Consider the following 23,097-nt stretch of genomic DNA (forward strand, 5'->3'; position numbering starts at 1 on the left):
CTCTGTCTCATAGCATTTTATTTTGTCCTTATACAGTGAAATCATTGAGCACAACAATTTTATTATACTTTCAGAGTGGTGAAGTCTTATTTTAAATTTATCGTGTAGTATTAAACGTTGAATTTATTTATTTAATACATCTGTGTGAAAACTTACACGAGTGTCGTACTACTCTTGATCGAATTCAAACATGAATATGTAAAAAAAAATGAATCATTGTAAGTTTTCTGAACATTACTGTAAACATAAGTAAGATGTGTACAAAATATTTAATTATATTATACATTCATTGAATAGCCATTATTAAAAATTTATTTCTCCTTTAAAAACTGTTTTTTCGTTTAAGAAATGATTTCACGTTTTCTTACACTCTTGTGTGATCTAACTGGGCAAACAAACAGATGACAGGAAATTTCGCCGAAGGGTGAAGTAGAGGGATGTTAGGGTAGAGCTCCAAATATTTTCTCTTTCTAAATTTAGAGTATTTCATATGACGCATTCCCAGTATCCTGTTGTTCTAGAAAAGAGAACAGGCGTAGAGGTGGGGAAAAATGTTCAAAAAATTATCTCTCTTCGTCGTCAGATCATGCTACGCAATACTTCCTTAAGTACTGCTACTTGCTAGTTGATAATTTTGTGGCTCAACTTAAATTGTTCAAGTTTTTATTCCAATAATTATCAATGATACTGACTACTTCTACAAGGAGGAATGCGTCTTAATTTAAAATGTTTCGGTATTGATGGATGTGTTAAATTTTAAACAATGTTTAACCATAATCTACTTCAGTTTTTGTAATATAAGTAAGATTTGTATGTAACTACATAATTAGAGACCTGTCGCTATGTCTGTAACTAACCAAAGCCTGACTAAGGAGTACTCGACTGGCTGCCTGCAGTTGGTTCGACGGAGCTGAAATTCTAGGATTGGCAGAAGACGACGAAAGCAGTATATATTTAGCACTCGAACATTTAAAGAGTTTACAAAATAATTTGTGTTCGTAGACTGTGTGAAGAATCATAACTATTACATTACTTTTGATCTAAGCTTTTAGTTTATGCTTCAACAATAAGGCTTTGATTATAAGAAAAAATTTTTTAAAGTTTATGAGTACTCGACCAAATGAGAAAAATATGAAAGTTTTGGAATGTTTAGGCGTCTTGTTTATGACTCAAATTTAGCAAGATAGTGAACATATTTTAAAAAGTAGGCCTAGTCCGCTATCTTCTGATGGCTTTTTTTTGTTCTAGTCTTAAGTTTAAGTTAACAAATCTTTAAAACTTCGGTGCCATTCAGTTTTTATCAAATCAAAATGGTTGTTCAGGAAAATTTATCAGATAAGAGAGTAAAATCTCCAACAAAAGGAGAAAAGAAGCATCGTCTGAAGCAGCGCTTTGAAGTAATGAAAAAATTGGGACAGGGGACTTACGGAAAAGTTCAATTAGCAGTTAACAAAGAGACTGGACAAGAGGTAAGTTCGAAATGACATCATGTATCATTAAAAACACAACTGAAAATGGTTTACGTAAACTAAAATTATAATTTGGAAAATATTATAATTTTACTCATTTTGATCAGTAATTTCAGCTTTTATATTTTAAAATGTTGTGATATAATAATTTAATATACATATGCTTATATCAGGCATATAATTGTGAGGTAACCACGAACGTTTTATAGCAAAATTTAAGCTTGTAAAACTTGAAGTTCAACAAAGGTACTTATTTCAACAAAGTTAGGTTGAAATACACCAAAAAGGAACGTTTGTATTAAGTTGCCTGTATCAGAGAAATTGATACTTAAAATTGTGACAAAAACAAACAACGTATGAGTTTGTGTATGTGTTTAGTAATTAGAATAGTTTTCACTTACGGTGCTAATGCTAATGGATACACCGCCTAATAACGTGTATTAACCACTACTATCCTTGTCATGTAATAATTGCAATTAATATGTAATACTGAAAGCTTAAAACTGTTAAAATTGATCAGATAAACGCAGTTAAAACTTAAAAAATCATGTCTTTAATATTAATTATTCTTAACGGTTACCATCTGTTTGTATACATTCAAGAATGGAATTAAAAAGTGAAATAAAATGATTAACATTTTTTATTAACAGACTGGGTGTTGTTTTTTTAAATCCCAGCGCCTATTAACAATCACTATAAACAGTTTCCTATTTGTAAGATCGAGTTACTTCATGTTTAAAAAGTTGGCAAATATCAAATAGCAATTAGAATGAACTAAAATAGAATAAGACGAGTTGTGAAGTCGTGTTTATGCAAAATAAAACGGTTTACTACAGTTATGTGTGGACTCAGCAGATAGTTTGGTGTGGCTTTGCTATAAGAAAACACGCACACACACAATTGTGTGACATGTAACCTAGTTATTCATCATAACACGTGCTTTAATACACTTATGTGTAATAAGTAATTACTGTTCAATTTAATTATCGGTATAAAGATCTATATTAATGTAAACTTTTGTGGATATACCTTTCTTAATCATTTTACGAATGGATAAAAAAAAAAAAAAAGGGACGTTCTTTCTTAGAGGTTTAAGTCGGGTAAAGAATGAGGCTCTTGAAATTAAATAGAAAAAAACAACTCCTTGTGTGTTTACGTTGGAGATATTCTTGTGTTCTAAACAATGCGTCATTGTTCTGTAAGTTCCTTGGTAATTTTTATACCTTTTTTGGACAAAATATCTGTGAGCTGTCTGTCATCTTGTTCTCTAGGCACCGGAATATCGGTTTCGTAACTTGTATCTGTTACGTCACCGCACATAGCTGACCACAAACCACTACAATCTGAAGTTAGCGTGTAAGAGAACATTACGTCATAAGAACTGTCAGTAGTTGTGTAAAGAAAACAGGATCTGTTACTAAATAACAAGTGAAGAGCTTATATAGTTATATCAATTCTGTGTGATATGCTAGCCCGTTAGAAAAGTCATCTTAAAAGATCAAAAGAGATGTTTAAAATGTGTTGAATATGACGTTGGAATGTTTACAAATAAACTATTTTTGTAAAGGGTTTATAAGCGAGTTGAGCTGTGATAAAGGATTCTAGAATGTTACATGGCATAATCTCTAGCTAGTGATACATGTCGACCTACGCATTAGGTCGTTACTTAAAACGTTTCTAATTAACCAAAACATCGTATTTTAATTTTTAAGATTATTTATATGTAAAATATTTTAACGGGAAAAATTACATGTCTATAGTTTTCTCGTAATACGAAAATACAATGATTTTAATGTCTTAACAAACTAAGTGTTTCCATGTTTGTCAAATACAGTTGTAATTCAGCTTAGGTGAGAACCGCGCATTTATAAAACAAAACAAAAAACATATTTTATGTTTAATATTAAGATATTTTTTGACATTTCTTATGCTTATTGTTAAACTTTGTACCATATGAGCTTTATACATTAAAGCTTGGAAAAAACCTTGAATGGGTAATAAAAGAAACTATTAGCAATGCACAAAGTTTCGACAAGCTTTTATCATTTTCAGGTACTTGACAAAAGTAGCCCCGAGGGATATTAGTAGCTGGATGACCAAGAGGATTAGTACATCTATTATCTCTTCCTCCCTGCATGACGTTATAGTATAATGCCAAGTAGTGGATGGTCATAAATGGTATACGTGTGAGAGTTTAGAAATAAACACCACTATCACTTGACTGTTGTCATAGTTGCTAAAACCTCGCAGATATTTTATGGATATGGATGTCCGTATATTTAACAAAACAGGCCGGTTTTGGTACAAATTACACTAAGTAACAAAAATTTTGTTCCTGGATAGTATGTGTTATTTCCCAATTGCTTATGTTGTAAAAGTACATAAAATGGTCATTATTCCTTTTAAACTTTGTTTCTATGACCTGGATAATGAAATTTAAAAATTAACCCATTTTCTATGTAAAAACGGGCAAATTTGCACATTTTCATTTACATAAGATCTGAATAAAACAGCATATGAATCAAGATTTACATGCATTTATATTAAAGTTATACAAAAATGAACAAAAATGTTTAGAAGTGAGTAGTTTTTCGATACTTGCGACTATAATCTAAATCACTTTCACGTATCAGCCCTCAAATATAGTTTCCCGTCATGTTTTCGTTATGCGCCACTCGGTAGTGGCGTACAAAGTCCAGTATATTTTGGTGGAAGCGCTCGCCTTGCTCCTTTGAGTATGCTCCCATGTACTCCTTGAATTTATCAAGATGAGCGTCAAAGATATGGACTTTTAGGGACATCCTGCAGCCCATTTTGCCGTAGTTCTTCACCAAAGCCTCAACCAGTTCCACATAATTTTCGGCCTTATGATTGCCCAAGAGGCCCCGAACCACTGTGACAAAGCTGCTCTAAGCTTTTTTTCTTCTTCTTCATGCTGAACTTCTTGGGGAATTCTATGCGCTTCAGGATCTTCTTTATCTGTGGTCCAACGAAGGCACCAGCTTCGACCTTTGCCTCAGACAGCTTAGGGAAGAAGCCTCGGAGATACTTGAAGGCTGCAGACTCCTTATCAAAAGTTGTAACAAATTGTTTCATAAGACCCAATTTTATGTGCAATGGTGGGAACAACACCTTCTGGAAATCCACTGGTAGCTCACACTTGACATTGTGCCTCCCCACAGAGAACTCAGTTTGTTGTGGCCAGTGTTTCCTGTTGTAGTGCGCTGCGGTGTCCCTGCTGTCTCAAAGGCAAAGATAACAGAGAAACTTGTTTAAGCCTCTTTAGATAGATTTATGTGTTCACTTAGGCAGCTAGAACTAAACTAAGTGGTGAGCACCTGTATATTTATTACAATAGAAAGTTCTAGAAAATTCTCGCAAGTTCTACAACATTCTAGAAAATTCTCTATCAGCTACTCAGCACTGAATCTACCTGGAATGTTCTGGAAAATGGGTAAATTTGAAAATTTCATTACCCAGGTCACAAAAGCAAAGTTTGAAGAGAAAAATAGGTATTTTCCATTTACTTTAGGCATAAGCAATTGGGAAATAACACTTTCTACCCATGAACAAGAAAAAGTAAAGATTTTGTTACATAGTGTTATATGTTGAGTTAAGTGTGACCTAACTTTAGGTAGCAGTGCAGTGTAATTAAAGTAGATGTTAATGAAGAAAAGGTATCTTATTATCATTAATTAATTTATCATATCATCCAAAAGATAACTTTTATTAAGATTTTTTCTGAATTATATTTTTTAACTTTGGAGAAGTATCATATAAAAGAATTAGCTTGGCGTAGTTATACATAAATGTTATGGACATAGTAATTAGTACTGTTTATTTTGAATTTCGCGCGAAGCTAGTGACTATCTTCCACCTTGACTTTTTTGCTGGAAACATCTTTGAAAAGTCAGATGTTGTTGTGAGCTGTGACCTCTTCATAGGGTTGCTCTCTCTGAGTGGTTTCGCAATGATGTCGTTCTGACTTACACGGTGATGCTCCTTCCAAGTGGTTGGTTTCTGAGTGATGTCGTTCTGACCTACACGGTGATGCTCCTTCCAAGTGGTTGGTTTCTGAGTGATGTCGTTCTGACCTACACAGTGACCCCTTCAGGGTGATGCGATTCTTACCTAACCCAGACAGTATTTTCAATTTTTTTTATAAGTTTGGTCTGTTTTGAATTTCGCACAAAGCGACATGAGGGTTATCTACGCTAACCGTCCCTAATTTAGCAGTGTAAGACTAGAGGGAAGGCAGCTACTCATCACCATCCACCGCCAACTTTTGGGCTACTCTTTTACCAACAGATAGTGGAATTGACCGTCACATTATAATGCCCCCACGACTAAAAGGGCCAGCATATTTGGTGTGACGGGGATTCGAACCCGCAACCCTCAGATTACAAGTCGAGTGCCTTAACCACCTGGCCATGCCGGACCATATGTTATTTAAAAATTGTAGAAGCAAAAAATATAAACGATAAAATTGCTTATTTATGTATGATCTTTAAAGATTATGTGATATTTCTGTCATCTGGTGAATAGCAAGTTCGAAAGTTAGGTCATAACTAAAAAGAAGCAAATAAAAAATAAAGTTCCATATAAAGAAATGTTAAAGTTCTGATTGTTCCAAAAATAAAAATATTGTAAAGAAAAGAACATTACAGATCACTGATCGTTTCTAATAGCCCCAAATTGTGCTGCATTTGAGCAGACGTTAAACAAACCAACAATCATTAAAGCTAAGATAACATTACGAATGGACGAACTTGGGTTGACATGAAGCTGGGAATAATCTTACATGCAAATATTGTTTGTGTGTGTTTTAGTTATTACAAGGTCATTACAAAATCGTGTAGTGTGTCGTGTTTACACTTAGTACACGTAATTTGTAGAAAGCGTCGAATATCTTGCTTACGAACTTGATCTAAAAATAACACCTTTTATATTGCGCGTTACCACATGATTTCTCTATTGTAACTATTACTGCAGGCACGCGTTACTAAAGCTGTTAGTATTTTAGATACTTAACGTAATAAGTATGAAAGAAGGCTCATATTGAGTACAATCACTTATCTTAGTGTTTTGTATTACAGTAGACTACTGCACAGACGTGGAACTCAACTGAATATTCAAGTTTAATTGGGGAGAGAGGTGGGGATTTGTTGTCACATTAAACTAAAGTTTAGTGCCCCTATTACATTTTATGTTTTTGTTTTGTGAAGAAAAAAAGGAAAAAAAAAAAAGAAAGCCATCACATAAATGTTATATTTTACTGCGTTTTATTCTGCAACCAATCTCGATACTCCATAGTTTGGGAACTGTAGAACGAGTAATCTGAGTACGGTCATGTGGATAGCTTGCTTGAATTGTGTATTTAAGAGTTCATTGTTTGCTTTTCGCAGCTGTAAAAACCTCGGAATTTTCGTTGAGTGTAAGTGGGGTGTAAGAGCGATTGTTAAATCTTACTATATGGTCAGAAGAGAGTTAGATGTGTTTGTTGTTCATTGGCTGCATTTTTTTCCAAATTAAAAGCAATTATGAATAGATTACATATCATATATGGTGCGACAATTTCGAAACAATTAAACAAATGTACGGTAGTAACTTTGGAGCTATAAATTGTGATCTATAAAAAATAACCTTTTCTTCTTTTTTTACAGTAAAATTTTCTGACAATTTAGTTTAAGTGATTGTAAGAAAGAAAAACAACTCGTTTTACACAACGCTATGGAAAAAAATGTAATTTTTGTAAAACTTTAAATTAGTACAAAATTTCTCGCATCATGCGACATTTATGAATTTCGAAGAAAATTGTACTGAAAACATCTTACACAGATTTTATTATGCACCAGTTTGATTGAAAAAAATAGTTTAGGAGACTTATACTCTGTGGCACTGATAATGACAATTTATATATAGATATGTACAGAGTATTGATATTCAACAGTCAAGTAAAATGAAAACAGAACTAAAAAGGACTGATGATATTTTCTTATGAACAAGTTCAAACAAAAATCAAAATGCAGATTTTTTTTTTTTTTGATATATTGGTGGTGGGCGGTCATGACTGTTTGCCTTCTCTCTAGTCTTACACTGCTATATTAGGGACGGATAGCAGATAGCCTTCGTGTAACTTTGTGCGAAATTCAAAAACATAAAGAGTATCATATTTATGATATTTGTCAACAAGATTGATACACACAGTTTTCTTTTTTAATATACAAACAATGATTTATATGCAGAACTTTTCCAAACTTACAAATAATATTGAAGCTTCTATCTGATCTAGAACTACCTTTATCCTGTCAAAGGCTCACGATGAGTGAATAACTTCGAGTTGATATCAGTACAGTTCACTTAACGGGGAGCCAGCTAGCTCTTCCCTGATAACACTTAAGTTGTTCACAACTGAAAGTAGAAAATGTCTTCGAAAAAGACTAACAACCGATGTTAATCTGCTGAAGTTAAATAGTTTGTGATGTTCGAAATCTGTGAACGTTCCTAGTCAAATATATGAAGTTCTCGTTTAATAAGCTTTACTCACAGTTGCAGCTTCTGAAGTTTATAGTACACCAACAGTGGAAAAACAATAATACATACTGTCTCTTGGTGCCTCGCGTTGGTTTAAAACTGTTATGCGAATTTCTGGAAATTTCAACTGGCACAACAATACTGACGATACGTTAGTGGTTACGTAAAACATATATTGTTGATTCTTGCACTCAACAATCTTCTACAAATTTAGTGAATAGGCAGGAATTTTGCAATACCGATATAACAGTATATGTTACATGCATTTATAAAAATATATGTAGCTGAAACAAACATCTATATTAAAATAACTATATAACAATACATCCATCACAATATGTAAAGCACAAATATCTGTGCCTGTTTATTATCTAACTATTCCTAGATCACTGGGTCAATCTTGTTCCAAACTATCATCCCATAAAATTTGATTAAGAAGTATTATCGGGATTTACAACATTCTATCCCCCAGTATTGATGTGAGCATTTATTAACTTTGACATAAGTTAACATTAACTACATTCATAGATGTTGCAACGTCCTTACACCATAAACAAAAAAATAGTTTCTGTTTAACAACATACACACGGTGAGGGTTTGTTTTTGTTTGTTTGTGAATTTAGCTCAAAGCTACATGAGGGCTATCTGCGCTAGCCATCCCTAATTTAGTGAGGGAAGGCAGCAAGTCATGATCACCCACTCCCAACTCTTGCGCTGCTCTTTTACCAACAAGTAGTGGGATTGACCATCACATTATAACACCCCATGGCTGAAAGGGCGAGCAGAATTTGTGTGACAAAGATTTGAACCTGTGCCTCTCAGATTGCGAATTGAGCGCCCTAACCACCTGACCATGTCGGGCCTCATAATGAGAGGAGGGGGGCAAACAAACGTCTTATACATATCTCAGAGTATGCTAGCACTATCTCTGTGGAGAAATGCATTGAAAACTAGCCGCCACTATTTGAATACCACATAAACTCGACTGAATCCACTACCAGGCGGATTTGGGAGCCGTTTGTTGAGTTATACTCACGTCCTACTTTGGTCAGTGACTTTTCAATTTTAGCCCATTTCTGCGGTCAAGGACTGTCAGTTAATCACACGAAACACTATTGAAGGATATTAAGATCTGTGTGTTGAAAGTGAGTAACAGAAGCAACCCTATCGCCACTACTTTTTCCACTACCTTTTCCTACAAAGTCATCCTGATCGTACCCCAGTATATATTATATTTTAAGTAAATACATATTGAGTTCTTAGAGCTTATACAAAACCTTTAATAAGGTAACAATGAATACTGTAATGATTTATAAACAGATTATGTGAAGGTTAGGATTTCTGTATTATTTATTATAGCATCCATCCCCATATTTTTTTCAACTTCACAACCTGAATAAAGGACGAGTACCTCAACTTGTCTAATGTAAACCATTCTTTGATAATAGTTTGAACTTTTATGATGTGTGTCCTCTTTAACTCACGAATTGCTGGGTCAAGTATCACCTAGGAAGTGGCATAATGGAGGAGATGGGAACTGCCTATGTTAACGCGAGGGGAATCCTTGTGTCTTCCCCGTACTAGTATTTGTTAAAATTCAGTGATATGTCAAGTAAACTCGAGCAACCTCGGTGATCACATGATTTAACCCTAAAGTGTATTTAATGGAAGTATTTAGCAATCTTGTTGTAGAAATAGTTTTCAAATATAATTTATGTCTTACAGTTCTCAAAATTTAGTTTTATAGTAATTGCTTAAAATTTCATTTATACGTAAAGATTCATGAAGCAAGACTTCTTTCTTTCTAGATGACCTGTACATAGTTCTTGAGAAGTGCTGGCCGAACAGATTTTGATAAAATTTCATAAACTCTCCCACCATTTGCCTAATCAAATTGAAATGGTATGCACTGGGACACATTTTATGCAGTGTTGGGGTGACAACGTATATGGTCGATCTCTTCATTCAGTCGTGTCTTTGGGTGCAGCTCCATGCTAATGTAGCGTGCGTCTATGGCCGATAGTAAGAAATAATAAATATACACGAAATTCTGTGAGTATCAATAACTAACACACGACCCTTATCATGAATGTCTATTCCTTATCACTACACCAACACATTTGCTTAGGATATTGTTAATGTTTGCATTAAACTACAGTCTGCATGAACTACAAACAGTCAGGTATTGACACAGTAAGGTTGTGGTTGACGTTGTTTAGCATTAAATAACTTGGAATTAAAGTATATGTTGGTGGAAGAAAGGGTCTTAATTCTATCATTATCATGTATTTTAAGTTTGTTAGTATCACCTTAAATACTTTTTACTTGAAATACAACATTGAAGAAGTTTATTTGGCAGAATGCATGGAAACTATAGATGTATATCTGAATGCTGTGTAAACTCTGGATAATATTGAATTTTTGATAACTTGTAATTTAGAAATATTGGATTTGTTCACTTTAGACAAGCATATTTAAATACGAATCTGATATACGCTTTAAAAACTTTTTGACAGGTAACACCACTGATGTTGACAGCTAGGCTTCTTACAAAGTTAATTCTTCTCCAAACTTTATTCTTGATGCTGATTATATGCTTTACCCAAATGCATATCATGTCATAACTAAATGCAATAAATGTAGCTTATATTTTTTACTGGAGTATGGTGTTTTATAAATATACTTGTAGTACCTAATGCTACTGTGTGGAGCAAGGTTCCATACAGATATAATTGTGGTATCTGATGTGGCTGTATGGAACAGGGCTCCATATATCTTTAATAATCCTGCTCCTGAAGGGGCTGTCTGGAGCAGGACTTCATACAGATTTAATTGTGGTATTTGATCTGCCTGTATGTTGCAGTGTTTCATATGGATGGCACTGTGATAGATACAATTGCCTAGTGCAGCGTTACACACAAGTATACTTGTGGTAGCTGATCTGGCTGTCTGGAACAGGGCTCCATATAGTTTTAATAGTCCTGCTTCTGAAGGGGTTGTCTGGAGCAAGATTTCATATAGATTTAATTGTGGTATTTGATCTGGCTGTCTGGAACAGGGTTACACACAAATATAATTGGAGAGTATTTTAAATTTTGTTGATCTGGTGAAACCAGATAACCCTGCCATCTACAGTTAAGAAGTAATCAGGTATTAATTTGTTGGGGTAGCTGCATTATGTACATATACTTTAACAGTTTTTGATTCTTCCAAATAGCCACATCTTCTTAAAATTTAGTAACAATATGCAAGAAGTGTCCAAGGTACTCCTCAGACAGCCACATTATCTGCAAGTTTAGAAGAATGCAATTGTGAAATCAAGTAATAGTAAAATGCTAACATACATAATAGGTAAAATTGGGCTAACTACTCCAGTCTCTGGTAGCTCCAGTTGAGACATTGGATAAATTATGCCATTGTGTCTGAACATTATTGAAAGTTGTCCTAATTAAGAATGCATGTTATATATTGTATTTTGTAAAAAAATATCTTGTAATAGTGTCTGTGAGCTTAATTAGGTAATCTGTGCTTTATCTTAAGTTTTCTGATGTCGTATTGAATTTTAGTTAATTTGTTATTCAATTATAGAAATGTCAGTAATATATAATATATTATCTAAACAATATGCATGAGAAGTTGGTCTGCAACTTTCAGGTTCTGAGATCCTGTGGAATCTGATAATATTGGTTTGTTTTCAAGTGTCTGTAATCTAATCAACCAGTATGTGGGGGTGAAAAAGATTATCTGCTCTATAGATAGTTTGCAAATATTCCCTATTGTATCAAAAGTTGTAGTGTGTTCAGAGGAATTAGTGTTTTTAAATTTGTAACAAGAGTTGTAGTGTATTCAGGCCAGTTAGTTTGGTTTGGTTTAAATTTTGTGCAATGCTACACAAGGGCTATATGCGTTAGTCCACACTAATTTAGTTGTGAAAGACTAGAGGGAAGGGAGCTATTCATCATCACTCACTGCCAACTCTTGGGCTACTCTTTCACCAAAGAATAGTGGGATTGATAGTAGTATTATAAAGCCCCCATGACTGAAAGAGCAAATCTATTTGGTGGGACGGGATTTGAATCCAAGACACTAATTTTGAGAGCTGTGACAAGAGTTATAAAGTTATACTTTATATAGTTACAATAACCTTGCTGACAATTAGGTTGAAAATAATGCAGATTTAAAATAATGTTGCACATAATAGGTCGTCATATCCAAAATGGAATTAGAAGAAACAGGATGCTTTTAGAGTTGAGAATGAGCATGCAACAACAATCTTGATATTGAGAATGAAGGTTCAATTTAGAAGGACTACAACAAAATATATGAAATGAAAGCAAAGTTATCTTGTGTTTACCATGGCACATAAAGTTGTGTCGGATGAACAGATCATTACTGTTACAGCTAAAATTATGTAAGAAAGCTGCCCATACCCAGTTTTGCCTGTTTTGGTTCCTAGAATGTGGTTATGTAACTTAGCAGTGTTAATTAATAAAGCTACAGTGAAAAATTATTCACTAAGAGGTATTTGATAAAATTGTCAGAAGAATCTACATATTATTAATAGATATTAAATGATGCCGAACCCTGTTTTTTGTTGTTGTTGTTTTCAACTTACCCTATATAATATATGGAATGTCTCACCTGTCTACAATTGTGTTAAGAATATTTTTATTTTGAATTAATTTATCCCTGCATATGTATATTTAGGATAAAGAAAATGTATTTTGCTATTTTCTATTCATTGTATTTTTAAGTATGGAAATAACTTTTTCTTTTACTTCTCTGGTGTGTAGTAGAATATTCGTGTCATCTAAGCCTAATATAAAGATGCCTAAATTCATATAAAGAAGGAAAAAACTATTGCCACATAAACGAAACTTACTTAAATCTGATGCTCTAACAGGGATTTAAAACTCAAGTTTATAAAACACCAGTCTAGTAAAATGAACAACAAAAACTGTTATAGCGTTATGTGATACATACATAACCCTTGTGTGTCGTGGCAGAGCATATTTACCTTGATAGAAGTTTTGCTCTGTTGTTTGTAAAGGTATACATTTATTTATATTTATTAAGGGCAGAAAGTGACGACAGCTTTCAAGATTGATCATTTATGTGAATTGAGAATGCATTTAAGAAAGTTTAATGTTGTATAGAAATAATTTCCTCTTTTTTTATTTCAAAATACACATCTTCGGTTATAACATATGGAAGATGTGGTTTTGTATGAAAGGATTGTTAAAAGAAAAAGTTGGATGCACAAGTCTACACATTTAGGTTTACATCACGTGGTCAATGTGAGAAATTAAACCAAACATGGTATTCCTTGTAAATACGAAATTTTGCAGATTATCAGTAACAAAGGTTTGGCATACAAAATATCAGATTTTTAAATTAATTATTTGCTCATGCATTTTTTCTTTTCAGATGTTTACTATCCAACATGTAAAGTAATTTTGATTTTAAGACTAAAAATACTTTTATACATAAACAAATTGCCAAATTCCACTTGTGAAATATCTAATTTCCTGTACGAATGTGATCCATTTGACCGACCTCATAACCACCATAAAAATTAGAAAATAGGTATAAATTATAACACACTACCACAAATTTTATACGAAATAGTATAAATCTCGTAACGTTATATGTACGTATATATATACACGTACATAGTTTATTTATTATTTTTATTTTGTTAATCTTTCAGCCGTTTCCGACAAACATAACAGAAGTTGCACGCGACACGTGCAGCTTCGTGTTACCATATCCTTGACAAAGTGCAACTGTCTTAGCTTTCCATGATGACGATAAACCTAGCTGAAATAAATATGTATTTCAAAGACAGCTGATCTGGGAATTAAAACTTTAATTAATATGAGATACAGAACAACGTTTTGACCTTTGGTCATCTTCAGGTTAATAAGATAGTTGATTGGCACATGTTTTAGGGATTGGTAAAGGCAAGTTAGGATACTTAATAATAGATACCTTAAACAAAGAGTGATAACATTTCCACAGATTACTATAACGATAGGATAGTGGAATTTTAGAGATGAATTACTACCTTTAGATCGAGAAAGAAAAAAAATGGTTTATTTATTACCCGATCCGTTATGACGAGAAACCCACTTGAAGTTAAAATATATTCTCAAGACGACTGATATGGGTGCTAAAATTTTGATTAAAACAAAGTACAAAACAACGTTTCGACCTTCTTACGTCATCTTCAGGTTAAAAAAGAGAGTTTGCAGCTGACCTTTGGCGGGCACGTGTCTAGGGGTTAAGAATGTAAACGGATACGAGATTGTAGGTGACGTTACAGTTATGTGTTAGATTATTAATATAGGTATAAAAGGTGTTCCTTTATATTGGTTCAATTTTGGTTTGAGTTCTTGTATAAGTAGGATTTCTTTGTTTGTATTTGTTTCCCTACTTAATATGTTGATGTTTTCTATGGTTATTTTGTGCTTATTCGATTTGCATTGTTCAAACATGTGCGAAGGTTTTGTTTTCTTCTTGTTCTTTAATATGGTTTTCTTTTTCTACTTGTTTCTCCAATATAGAAGTCGTGGCAGTTGTCGCATTGTATTTTGTAAATAATTTTGGTGTTATTGTTGTCCGTGTAGTTTTTATATAGTATGTAATTTAGTTTTGTGTCTAGTTTTTGAATTGATTTAGTATTTACTGAAATGTTGTTTTGTTGTAAGTTTTTTATCTAGATGTTACGTTTCTAGCGCTAATATATGGTGTGCAACAGTGTGAGATTGTATAGCTGTTTCATTCACTCTATTATTGTTTGTTTGTTGTTGACTGTGTTGTTGATCTAGGCGTGTGTGTGTGTGTATAATGTTTTCAACAGTTTTAGCTTTGTTCTGGTGAACCGCTATTTTAAACAATACAATCACATTTTAGTTATAATATATTACGTATATATACGTGTGTTATTATTATTATTATTTACAAATAAATTCTTAAATTTTAGTTAATATTCTTAAAATATAAACAATAGATAAATAAATTTAAAAAGCTTTTGTTTGTTTGGAAATTTCGCACAAAGCTACTCGAGGGCTATCTGTGCTAGCCGTCCCTAATTTAGCAGTGTAAGACCAGAGGGAAGGCAGCTAGTCATCACCACCCACCACCTACTCTTGGGCTACTCTTTTAGCAACGAATAGTGGGATTGACCGTCACATTATACACCCCTACCTCTAGGAGGGCGAGCATGTTTGGCGCGACGCGGGCGCGAACCCGCGACACTCGGATTACGAGTCGCACGCCTTACGCGCTTGGCTATGCCGGGCCCTTAATTTTAACTAAAGCTGCGTTCAACCTAAAACGTGACACACAAAAATCGATATTTTTATTGATGTTAAGAAATTAACTAATACGTGATATTAAAATTTGAGCTATTATCTACAGATTTATAGCAAGAGCATTGATATACACTTATATATATATGAAAAATACGTAAATAATATTTTGAAATTAAGTTATAAACGTGATGGCATGCTCTATGACCCGTAGTGATAGGGTATTAACCTTGGTTTACAGCATTTCATCAGTGTTATAACTTAAATACGCAACATTTCTTGTTTACAGTCATGGATTAGGGAACGTGCTCAATTTTATCGTTCAGTAATTCGAGTTATAGGGCTTATTGTTGTTTCGTATGTAACTTCTGATCAAAGGATCTTGTGCAGTTAGGGCAAAACTAAAAATTAATTAACATTTTTTTCTTACATAGCCGTCCCCCAGTGGCTCAGCGGTATGTCTGCGGACTTACAACGCTAAAAACCGGGTTTCGATACCGTAGTGGGCAGAGCACAGATAGCCCATTGTGTAGCTTTGTGCTTAATTAAAAAAACAAACAATTTTACATAGCTACGGTTTTGGCCAAAATGTTTCTACTCTTCTGTGTTGATGTTATTATCTACATGCATGAGGTAACTATTGAGTAAATGCCCGAGTAGTAAAAGAGAAGTCAGCTTATGATCAGACAAACACAATACAAGTTATTTTGTTCTTTATAAGTCGTTTTCAGCACTTGTGTGTCAAAGCCCACATACACAGCAGTTTTGGGCTACTCTATTACCAATGAACAGTGGGATTGATCGTAACTTATAACGCCCCCACGGCTGAAAGGGCGAGCATGTTTGGTGCGACCAGGATTCGAACCAGCGACCATTAAATTACGAGTCGAACGCCTTAACCCACCTGGCCATGCCGGGCAGAATTTATTGATTGATAAGAATAAAGTCAAGTATTTATAAAAAATACCAGAAAATTTTCATTTTTTAGTTATTTGATTAAAAAAGTGAGAATTCTTAATTTGTTTGGAATTAATCACAAAGCTACGCAATGAGCTGTTTGTGCTCTGTCGAAACCTAGTTTCTAGCAGTGTGAGTCCGCAGACATTCCGCTGTATCACTGGGGGACGACAGTGTGTAGTTAACGAAATAAAAAAAAAACCGTTATTAATGGATTTAGGGGAGTTACTGACAATTATTGAAAGTAGGAATAATTAATTTAAATATATGAATAAAGCAAGCTATGTATGTAGTAAAACCAAGGGAAATAATCCACAGTGAGTACAGCTTACCGTGAGTTATTACGAATAGGCCGTTTTTACTTAATAATGTGTTGTTTTATCAGTTGGTTACTGTAACTGTTAGCGATATTTGCTGCCAGAATATGTTCAAATGTTTGGTTAGTCCAAGAGGTTTGGACTAGTCGTTATTCGTAAGAATAAGCCAACAATGCGAGATCATCTTTGTGATAAAAAATAATAAAAAGATACAGTTATCAGAAATAGGTGTATTAAGTTTTCCATCTAACACTGTCAACGAAAGAAGAACGCAAGAAAGAATATAGTAAATCTTACTTGTGTGTGGGTCATATAATCAATTTTCTAAATATTTCTGTCGAATAAAGGGTGGGCAAAAGAAGATCCAAAATTGTGGTTTAAACAATAGATGATATATTATAAACAAAATAAATCAACTTGGCATTATCACACTAGACGAGCGGTAAAACTTAATGTAATTCATCACACCATGTTTTTAGCATATCTGTATAATGATTCTAAAGTGCATCAGTAGACAAACTGAGAATAAATTCAATTTCACAACAGCTGAATAGAAGGATGCTTTCAAAAATAAATATTTATTTACAACTAAACAGAAGTAGCTTTATGCTTTGTGAGAGATAAAAGTAAGGATCCATTGCCCGTGGGCACTGGTGCTTTCGCGACTCTGTACATTTGTTAAGTGAAGATGTACAAGTTTATATATTATGCTGAAATTTGGAGTGATAATTTTGTTTGATTTTTAATAATTTTAAGTTCTTGTTTTGTTACTACCAGTTTTCTGTATGTTATCTCAAGTAATTACCCGTAATTAATATTTCTTTATTACCCAGATAAGTTCGGTCATCGCTATGAGAAGTCGTGAAAGGCTGTAGTTATGTTTATACCCCCTCTATGAGAGTGGATTAATAAAGAAGAAAAAAAAAAAAGGTGCTTACGTTGAAAGCGCCAATTCAGCGTCCACAACTGCACCTAGCATGTTTGATATTTGGACTTGCTGCAGCGAATTAACAATCGTATATCCATAAGTATGCACACTAAGCTTTTCACTTTATATTCAAACCTCTGAGAAAAATTGTACGTGTACCTTTTCTGTTGTTGCTGGATAAAGATTTCGGATTCTGAAATATTTGATAATTTTCAGAAAACTTCACGTATTCTATAATCAAATGTAGGCGAAGATAGCGAATGAAAATGTTCAGACCTGTTCTAGACATACATAACTTTCAGAATAAAGCAAATCATTTGCCAGTTTTCATTCTGTAAAAGAATAATATTCGTGGCTATTTTATGTATAATGAGCAAAATGTAAACAGCAAAACTACAGTAGTTTTGTTCCTGCTCAATTGTGGTATTGTGTGATACTAATTTAATTAGAAAACGATCTTAATAGTAAAAATCACAATAATACATTTAATAAATTTGATTAATAAAATTTTTAAAAATTGATGTATTGGATATTCGAAAGGATACTGTTATACTACGTCTGATAACCTGAACAGGGTTAAATATCCTCTTCGACAGGCTTAGTTTGTTTTTCAAGACAGTGCCGTCTTATATTTAGCATTCTTACGTAGTGTACGTGTATTTGCAACTACTGGCTACTGAAGTGAGTTTTCCAAAAATAGTTCGTGAAAAAGCCAGTGACACCACAGCAACTATTTTCTGTTTGTTAAATTTCGTGGCAAAGTAGTTGCTTATATACGTTAGTGAAAGGTACAAGTACTTCTGAACGGTTATTTTGAATGCACATTTCGCTAAATTTCGATTGGATAATTTCTTTTGTTTTTTAATTTCACGCAAAACTACTTAAGGACTATCAGCGCTAGCCATCCCTAATTTAGCAGTGAAAGACTAGAGGGAATGCAGCTTGTCATCACTACCCACTGCCAACTCTGGGGCTTCTCTCTTACCAACGAATAGTGGGATTGAACGTCACATTACAATGCCCCCCCGGCTTAAAGGGCGAGCATATTTGGTGTGACTTAGATTCGTACCTGCGACTGACCTTCTGATTATGAGTTGAGTGCCATAACCACCTGACTATGCTGGCCTATTTCAATTGGAAAGGAAGGTATTAAATATTGAGGAACAAAGTAATGCAGGACCTTCGGTCTGTGCTGTAGCAGTTGATTCATGAACCGATCTCAGTATCTGTTTTTACTTAAAATTTACCAATACAATACACGCTACGCTGATGATGATAAGTAAAATTCGTTTGATTGAGAAATTAAGGAATGACATTCTGACGTTATATCTCTGATTTTGATTAATTCAACTGCATAAAACAAAGATCATGGTTATGTTCCTGGTACAACTGGACATGCTATAATTTAACACATTTCAAATAAGTTGTGTTTTATGTCGTTATTCTTTTTTTGGTAGGACCTTTCCAGTGAATTTTATTCCAAGGCCAGTTCATGTGGGTTGTAGACTGACCAGACTAGTTTATTTTGTCCTTTCATGTCATAAATTCTTGTGAATCTACCTTACAAATGACATCAACTATTTTAAAACAAATCAGTTTTCATGTACAAATGAGCAGGATAGCTAACATAGATCAAAATTCTTCTCGAAAATACGATAACAAATCCAACCATCTATCTTGGGGATAATTCCCATTATCTCTTTGAATATCTTTCAGTTCACTCTGCTCTTGAAACAATTCTACTTTCCACAACCATATGGTATTTATAAATCTGTTATCAAATGTACAAGATGTTAAATGACATTGTTACAACTTTCTAGGTGTTCTAGGCCTATCTCACTAACATTTTAATCAGAACGTTGTCATTAAAACCTGCTTTGCAACTTTCTCTAGCCAATATTTAAATACAGCATTAAAAGTTTAGTTTATAACAGTACCTGAGCTATGCTTATGATCCTATGCATAACCTTTCAAAGATGCTGACACTTGTTTGGATATCAGAATATAAACTTAGTGTTAGTTGGGACAACAATGAACTCCATGGATGATTGTGATTGTTCCATAAATTTCATTAAACATCTGTTTGGCTATAACCATCTCTGATATTTTTAAATACTCATCAAACCTTCCCATGGGCTTTACCAATCATATTGCATCTACCAACACTGAAAACAATTTATTCTAAAGGTAAACCACATTAGTCAAAAATAAAATTACCTAATTTACAAAAAAGCTTCTAAATCTCTCTTTCTCTTGTCCTACCACTCATAGAATTAAAGTTTTAAAAAATCATATTTATATGGAATATATCCCTCTTTATAATTTAAAACATTTCAACCAGATCTTTTCTAACCCTCCTCTTCTCAAGAAAATAAATTAAAGGACTGTAACCTGTTCTCTTATGGCAACTTTTCTATTCCAAGGATCATTCTAGTGGACCTTCTTTGAACCCTTTCCACCAACACAAATCCTATCTCAGTTATAGTCCCCAAGAATGAACACAATACCCTAAATGAGGCTTAATCAAGAATCATTAACCTCTTTTGACTTGTATTCAGTATTCCTGTAGATATGATCCAATATTTTTAAAGTAGCCCACATGCATCACCTTGAACATAGCATAATTAAATGTCATTTACTATTTATTTACCAAATAACCAAACTACTGACTTTCTGTTGCACTATTTAGTTATTTCAATGTGCTTGATGATTTATATTTTTGATTGTACAATGTAAAAATTTGATGAAATCAGATTATCTTTATAAAATAAGTAAAGGACTCTATTGATTTAATTGCTCTGTTGTTGCTATTTGTTTTACATTTTTGTGTGATACCTGTATGTTAATAGAAACATGATAAACAACCAAGACATGGATACGCAAGCACTTTGGTGCATAAGTAGTTTAGAAAAATTTGTTTGGTAATTCTGGAGTCAAAATGTGAATGTTGGTCAAGTCGTGCATGGGCAGTTTAGTAAATCCAAGAGGTTAGTATGGTAATAAGTGAAATGGAATGTGTCTGGAGATAATGGATTAAATTCCATACACACCTGTCTATCAAACACCAGCTAAAGTAGATGAAGAGTGATACAAATAAATGAATCAGCTAATACTGATTAAATACATATTTGTATTAATTCTCCAGTCATCAAAGTATCAATTTAAGCAAATACACTTTTTTCTCTTTGACACTGATGAACTCTTTGTGTTATATGTGGTTGGTTTAGTATGCTCTGCTTCTTGTGTCATTGAACATTATAAAAGTGAAAATATATATTTATATTCTATGTACATCTTTGAGTTGGTTATTGTTATTAATAGAGATGTAAGTACACTTCATACCATCTTTAAAAAATTGGGACTAAATTTTTTTTACAAAGATAAAAAGAACTTAGTTCTCAAATTACCAGCTAATTTTTATAAAATTCACAACTGGTGGTGTTCATGTTAAGAGAAATCATTCATTCTGTACGTAAGGTACATGGGAACTCCCAGCAGTAATTAATGGGATTAACTACCATATTGGTGGCACTTTTAACTTTTTTTTGTAACCTGGTTGTTATTACAGACCTTAAGTAACAAAGTCTTAGACTCAACTGTGGATTAAGACATGGGCTTACTAGGATGAAGCCCAGGGCCTCACACTAATTAAGGAGCCTCAAGCTATGACTATAAATGTATTGCATGTAGAGGTTCTGTATCTATGGAATGTCTATAAGTTGAAAAGCCTAGGACCAATAAAACCCTTAATCCAGCTTTGCTTAGACTTATAGCACTTTGGTTCATAAATTGTTTTTTAATTTATCTAAAAAGTAGATGGGACAATAAGAACCCCCATCCATAATTCTGTGGTTAACTTGGCTAAAATTTAAGAGTTTTTTAAATTTTTTAATGAAACATGGATGTGAACCTTAAGAAGAAGGTATAGTCAGATTTTGTAATTAATCAAGCTTATATTTAAGTAGTCACATGTAATTAAATTGGAAGCAAGGTGCATTTTAATTAACAGTGGAGAACTTTATTTATTTTTCTAAATATCTCTCTTTGTTACTTGCTGTCTAGGTGGCTATTAAAACTATCAAAAAGTCAAAAATTGAAAGTGAACAGGATCTAATCCGGATTAGGAGAGAAATTCAGATTATGTCTTCAATACAACACCCTCACATTATACATATATATGAAGGTAAGTCTGAGTTTGGTATCAGCAACATCACATAATACCATACATTAAGATAAATCTGGGTTTGGTACCAGCACCATCACATACACATTTCCTATGTTGAAATGTTTTATTTCTTTATACATTGCTTATATATTTTTAACTCCTATGTGTGACTGTTTTATCAATGGTTGATAAATATATTTCTACATGAAAAATGCTACACTAAGAACACTGAAGTTTCTGGGTTTTTTTTTCTGACATAATAAATAGAAATGTAAATGGAACAGGACAGCAAAAAGCAGTGAGACTGGACAAGCTGACTGAAATAGCTTGCTATGACACTCACCAGAGGATGGGAGGGTGGGGTTACAAATGTGATAGCCTGGTTTGATACTAAGTTGCCCAGTTACAGCTCTGATAATGAAGAGCTAATTTATTTCTATTTATTCTGTAAAATTTTATTATCTACTAGAAAGGAAAAGGGATATTGGGATGGGAATCAGTCTTCCTAGACACAGACAGAATTCTGTATCACATAAATACAACAAGACAAAATAACAAAGGAAACACTGAATTACCACCCAGATTTGGATGAAAACCTTAAAATGAGGTATACTAGATTTCAACACTGACTGTTCCAAGTGACATGTACCTTAACTGTTACTGATTTATAAAAGCATCTGTTGTGTCATTTCTTGAGATGGGCTTGCCCCTTCCTTGAGGGGTCAGATACTGGACTAAAGTAGTACAAGTTTCTCACAGTTAGTATATGCAGCCTTTACTAGACTAAAAAGATTAGTACAAGTTTGCAACATTCATTTTTAAAAAAATGTCATTCTGCATTTAAAAAAACTTCCATGGACATTTAGAAATATTTATCTGAATAAATACAACAAAAGATTTATTCTAAATTAGCTGGTGAGAGGACCTCTGAGGGAAGGTTCTGTTCTTTTAGTTTACCTCCTGTAGGATCTAAACATCCACCCACGTGTTTGCCGTGAGTAGTGACTTGTAAAGGGGAGGAGAGGATCCTGGTGGTTGAGGGGTCCAATCCTAACACACCACTTTAGCCTTGAATTCCTGTAGACAGGCAGCCTTGGGGTGGCCCTCAGAGAGTCAGTCAGCTGGTCTACTTGGGCTAGGGTCAACCAGGTACCAATCTTGGATGTTTTCATCAGGTGTTGTGGACATTATATCTGATGATGGTGTTTGAGTAGAGTGCTCACAAAACCCTGATGTTGCTGCAGTGTCCTTATTTGGCATTGTAGTGCATCCCCTCATAGGGCTTCATGGTGGGTAGGGTCAGTGGGCATCTAAACATTCTTTTTTTTATCATGGATCCTCCAAATAAAAACTTAAATAAAATAGTGGAAAACCAGTCCATATGTAAACAACCATGTCTTGAAGATTCTGGGCA

General features: G+C 33.7%; 1 protein-coding gene across 3 annotated transcripts in view; it reads left to right on the top strand.

Moving 5' to 3' along the window:
- Positions 1–372: 372 nt before the first annotated feature.
- Positions 373–23,097, top strand: part of LOC143239989 (uncharacterized) — a 53,506-nt gene continuing 30,781 nt past the window's right edge. Inside the window, exons 1-2 of one of the 3 annotated variants that reach the window (XM_076481722.1) lie at positions 373–1,469; positions 21,581–21,701. In XM_076481722.1, coding sequence (XP_076337837.1) covers positions 1,311–1,469; positions 21,581–21,701 — 280 coding nt within the window. In that variant the 5' untranslated portion in view covers positions 373–1,310. Of the gene's footprint in view, positions 1,470–17,597; positions 17,619–21,580; positions 21,702–23,097 lie in introns of those variants that run through there. The other 2 variants (XM_076481723.1, XM_076481724.1) reach the window with 2 other exon arrangements.

This window comes from Tachypleus tridentatus, chromosome 13, assembly GCF_004210375.1.
Source record: "Tachypleus tridentatus isolate NWPU-2018 chromosome 13, ASM421037v1, whole genome shotgun sequence".
Classification (NCBI taxonomy): Eukaryota; Metazoa; Arthropoda; class Merostomata; order Xiphosura; family Limulidae; genus Tachypleus; species Tachypleus tridentatus.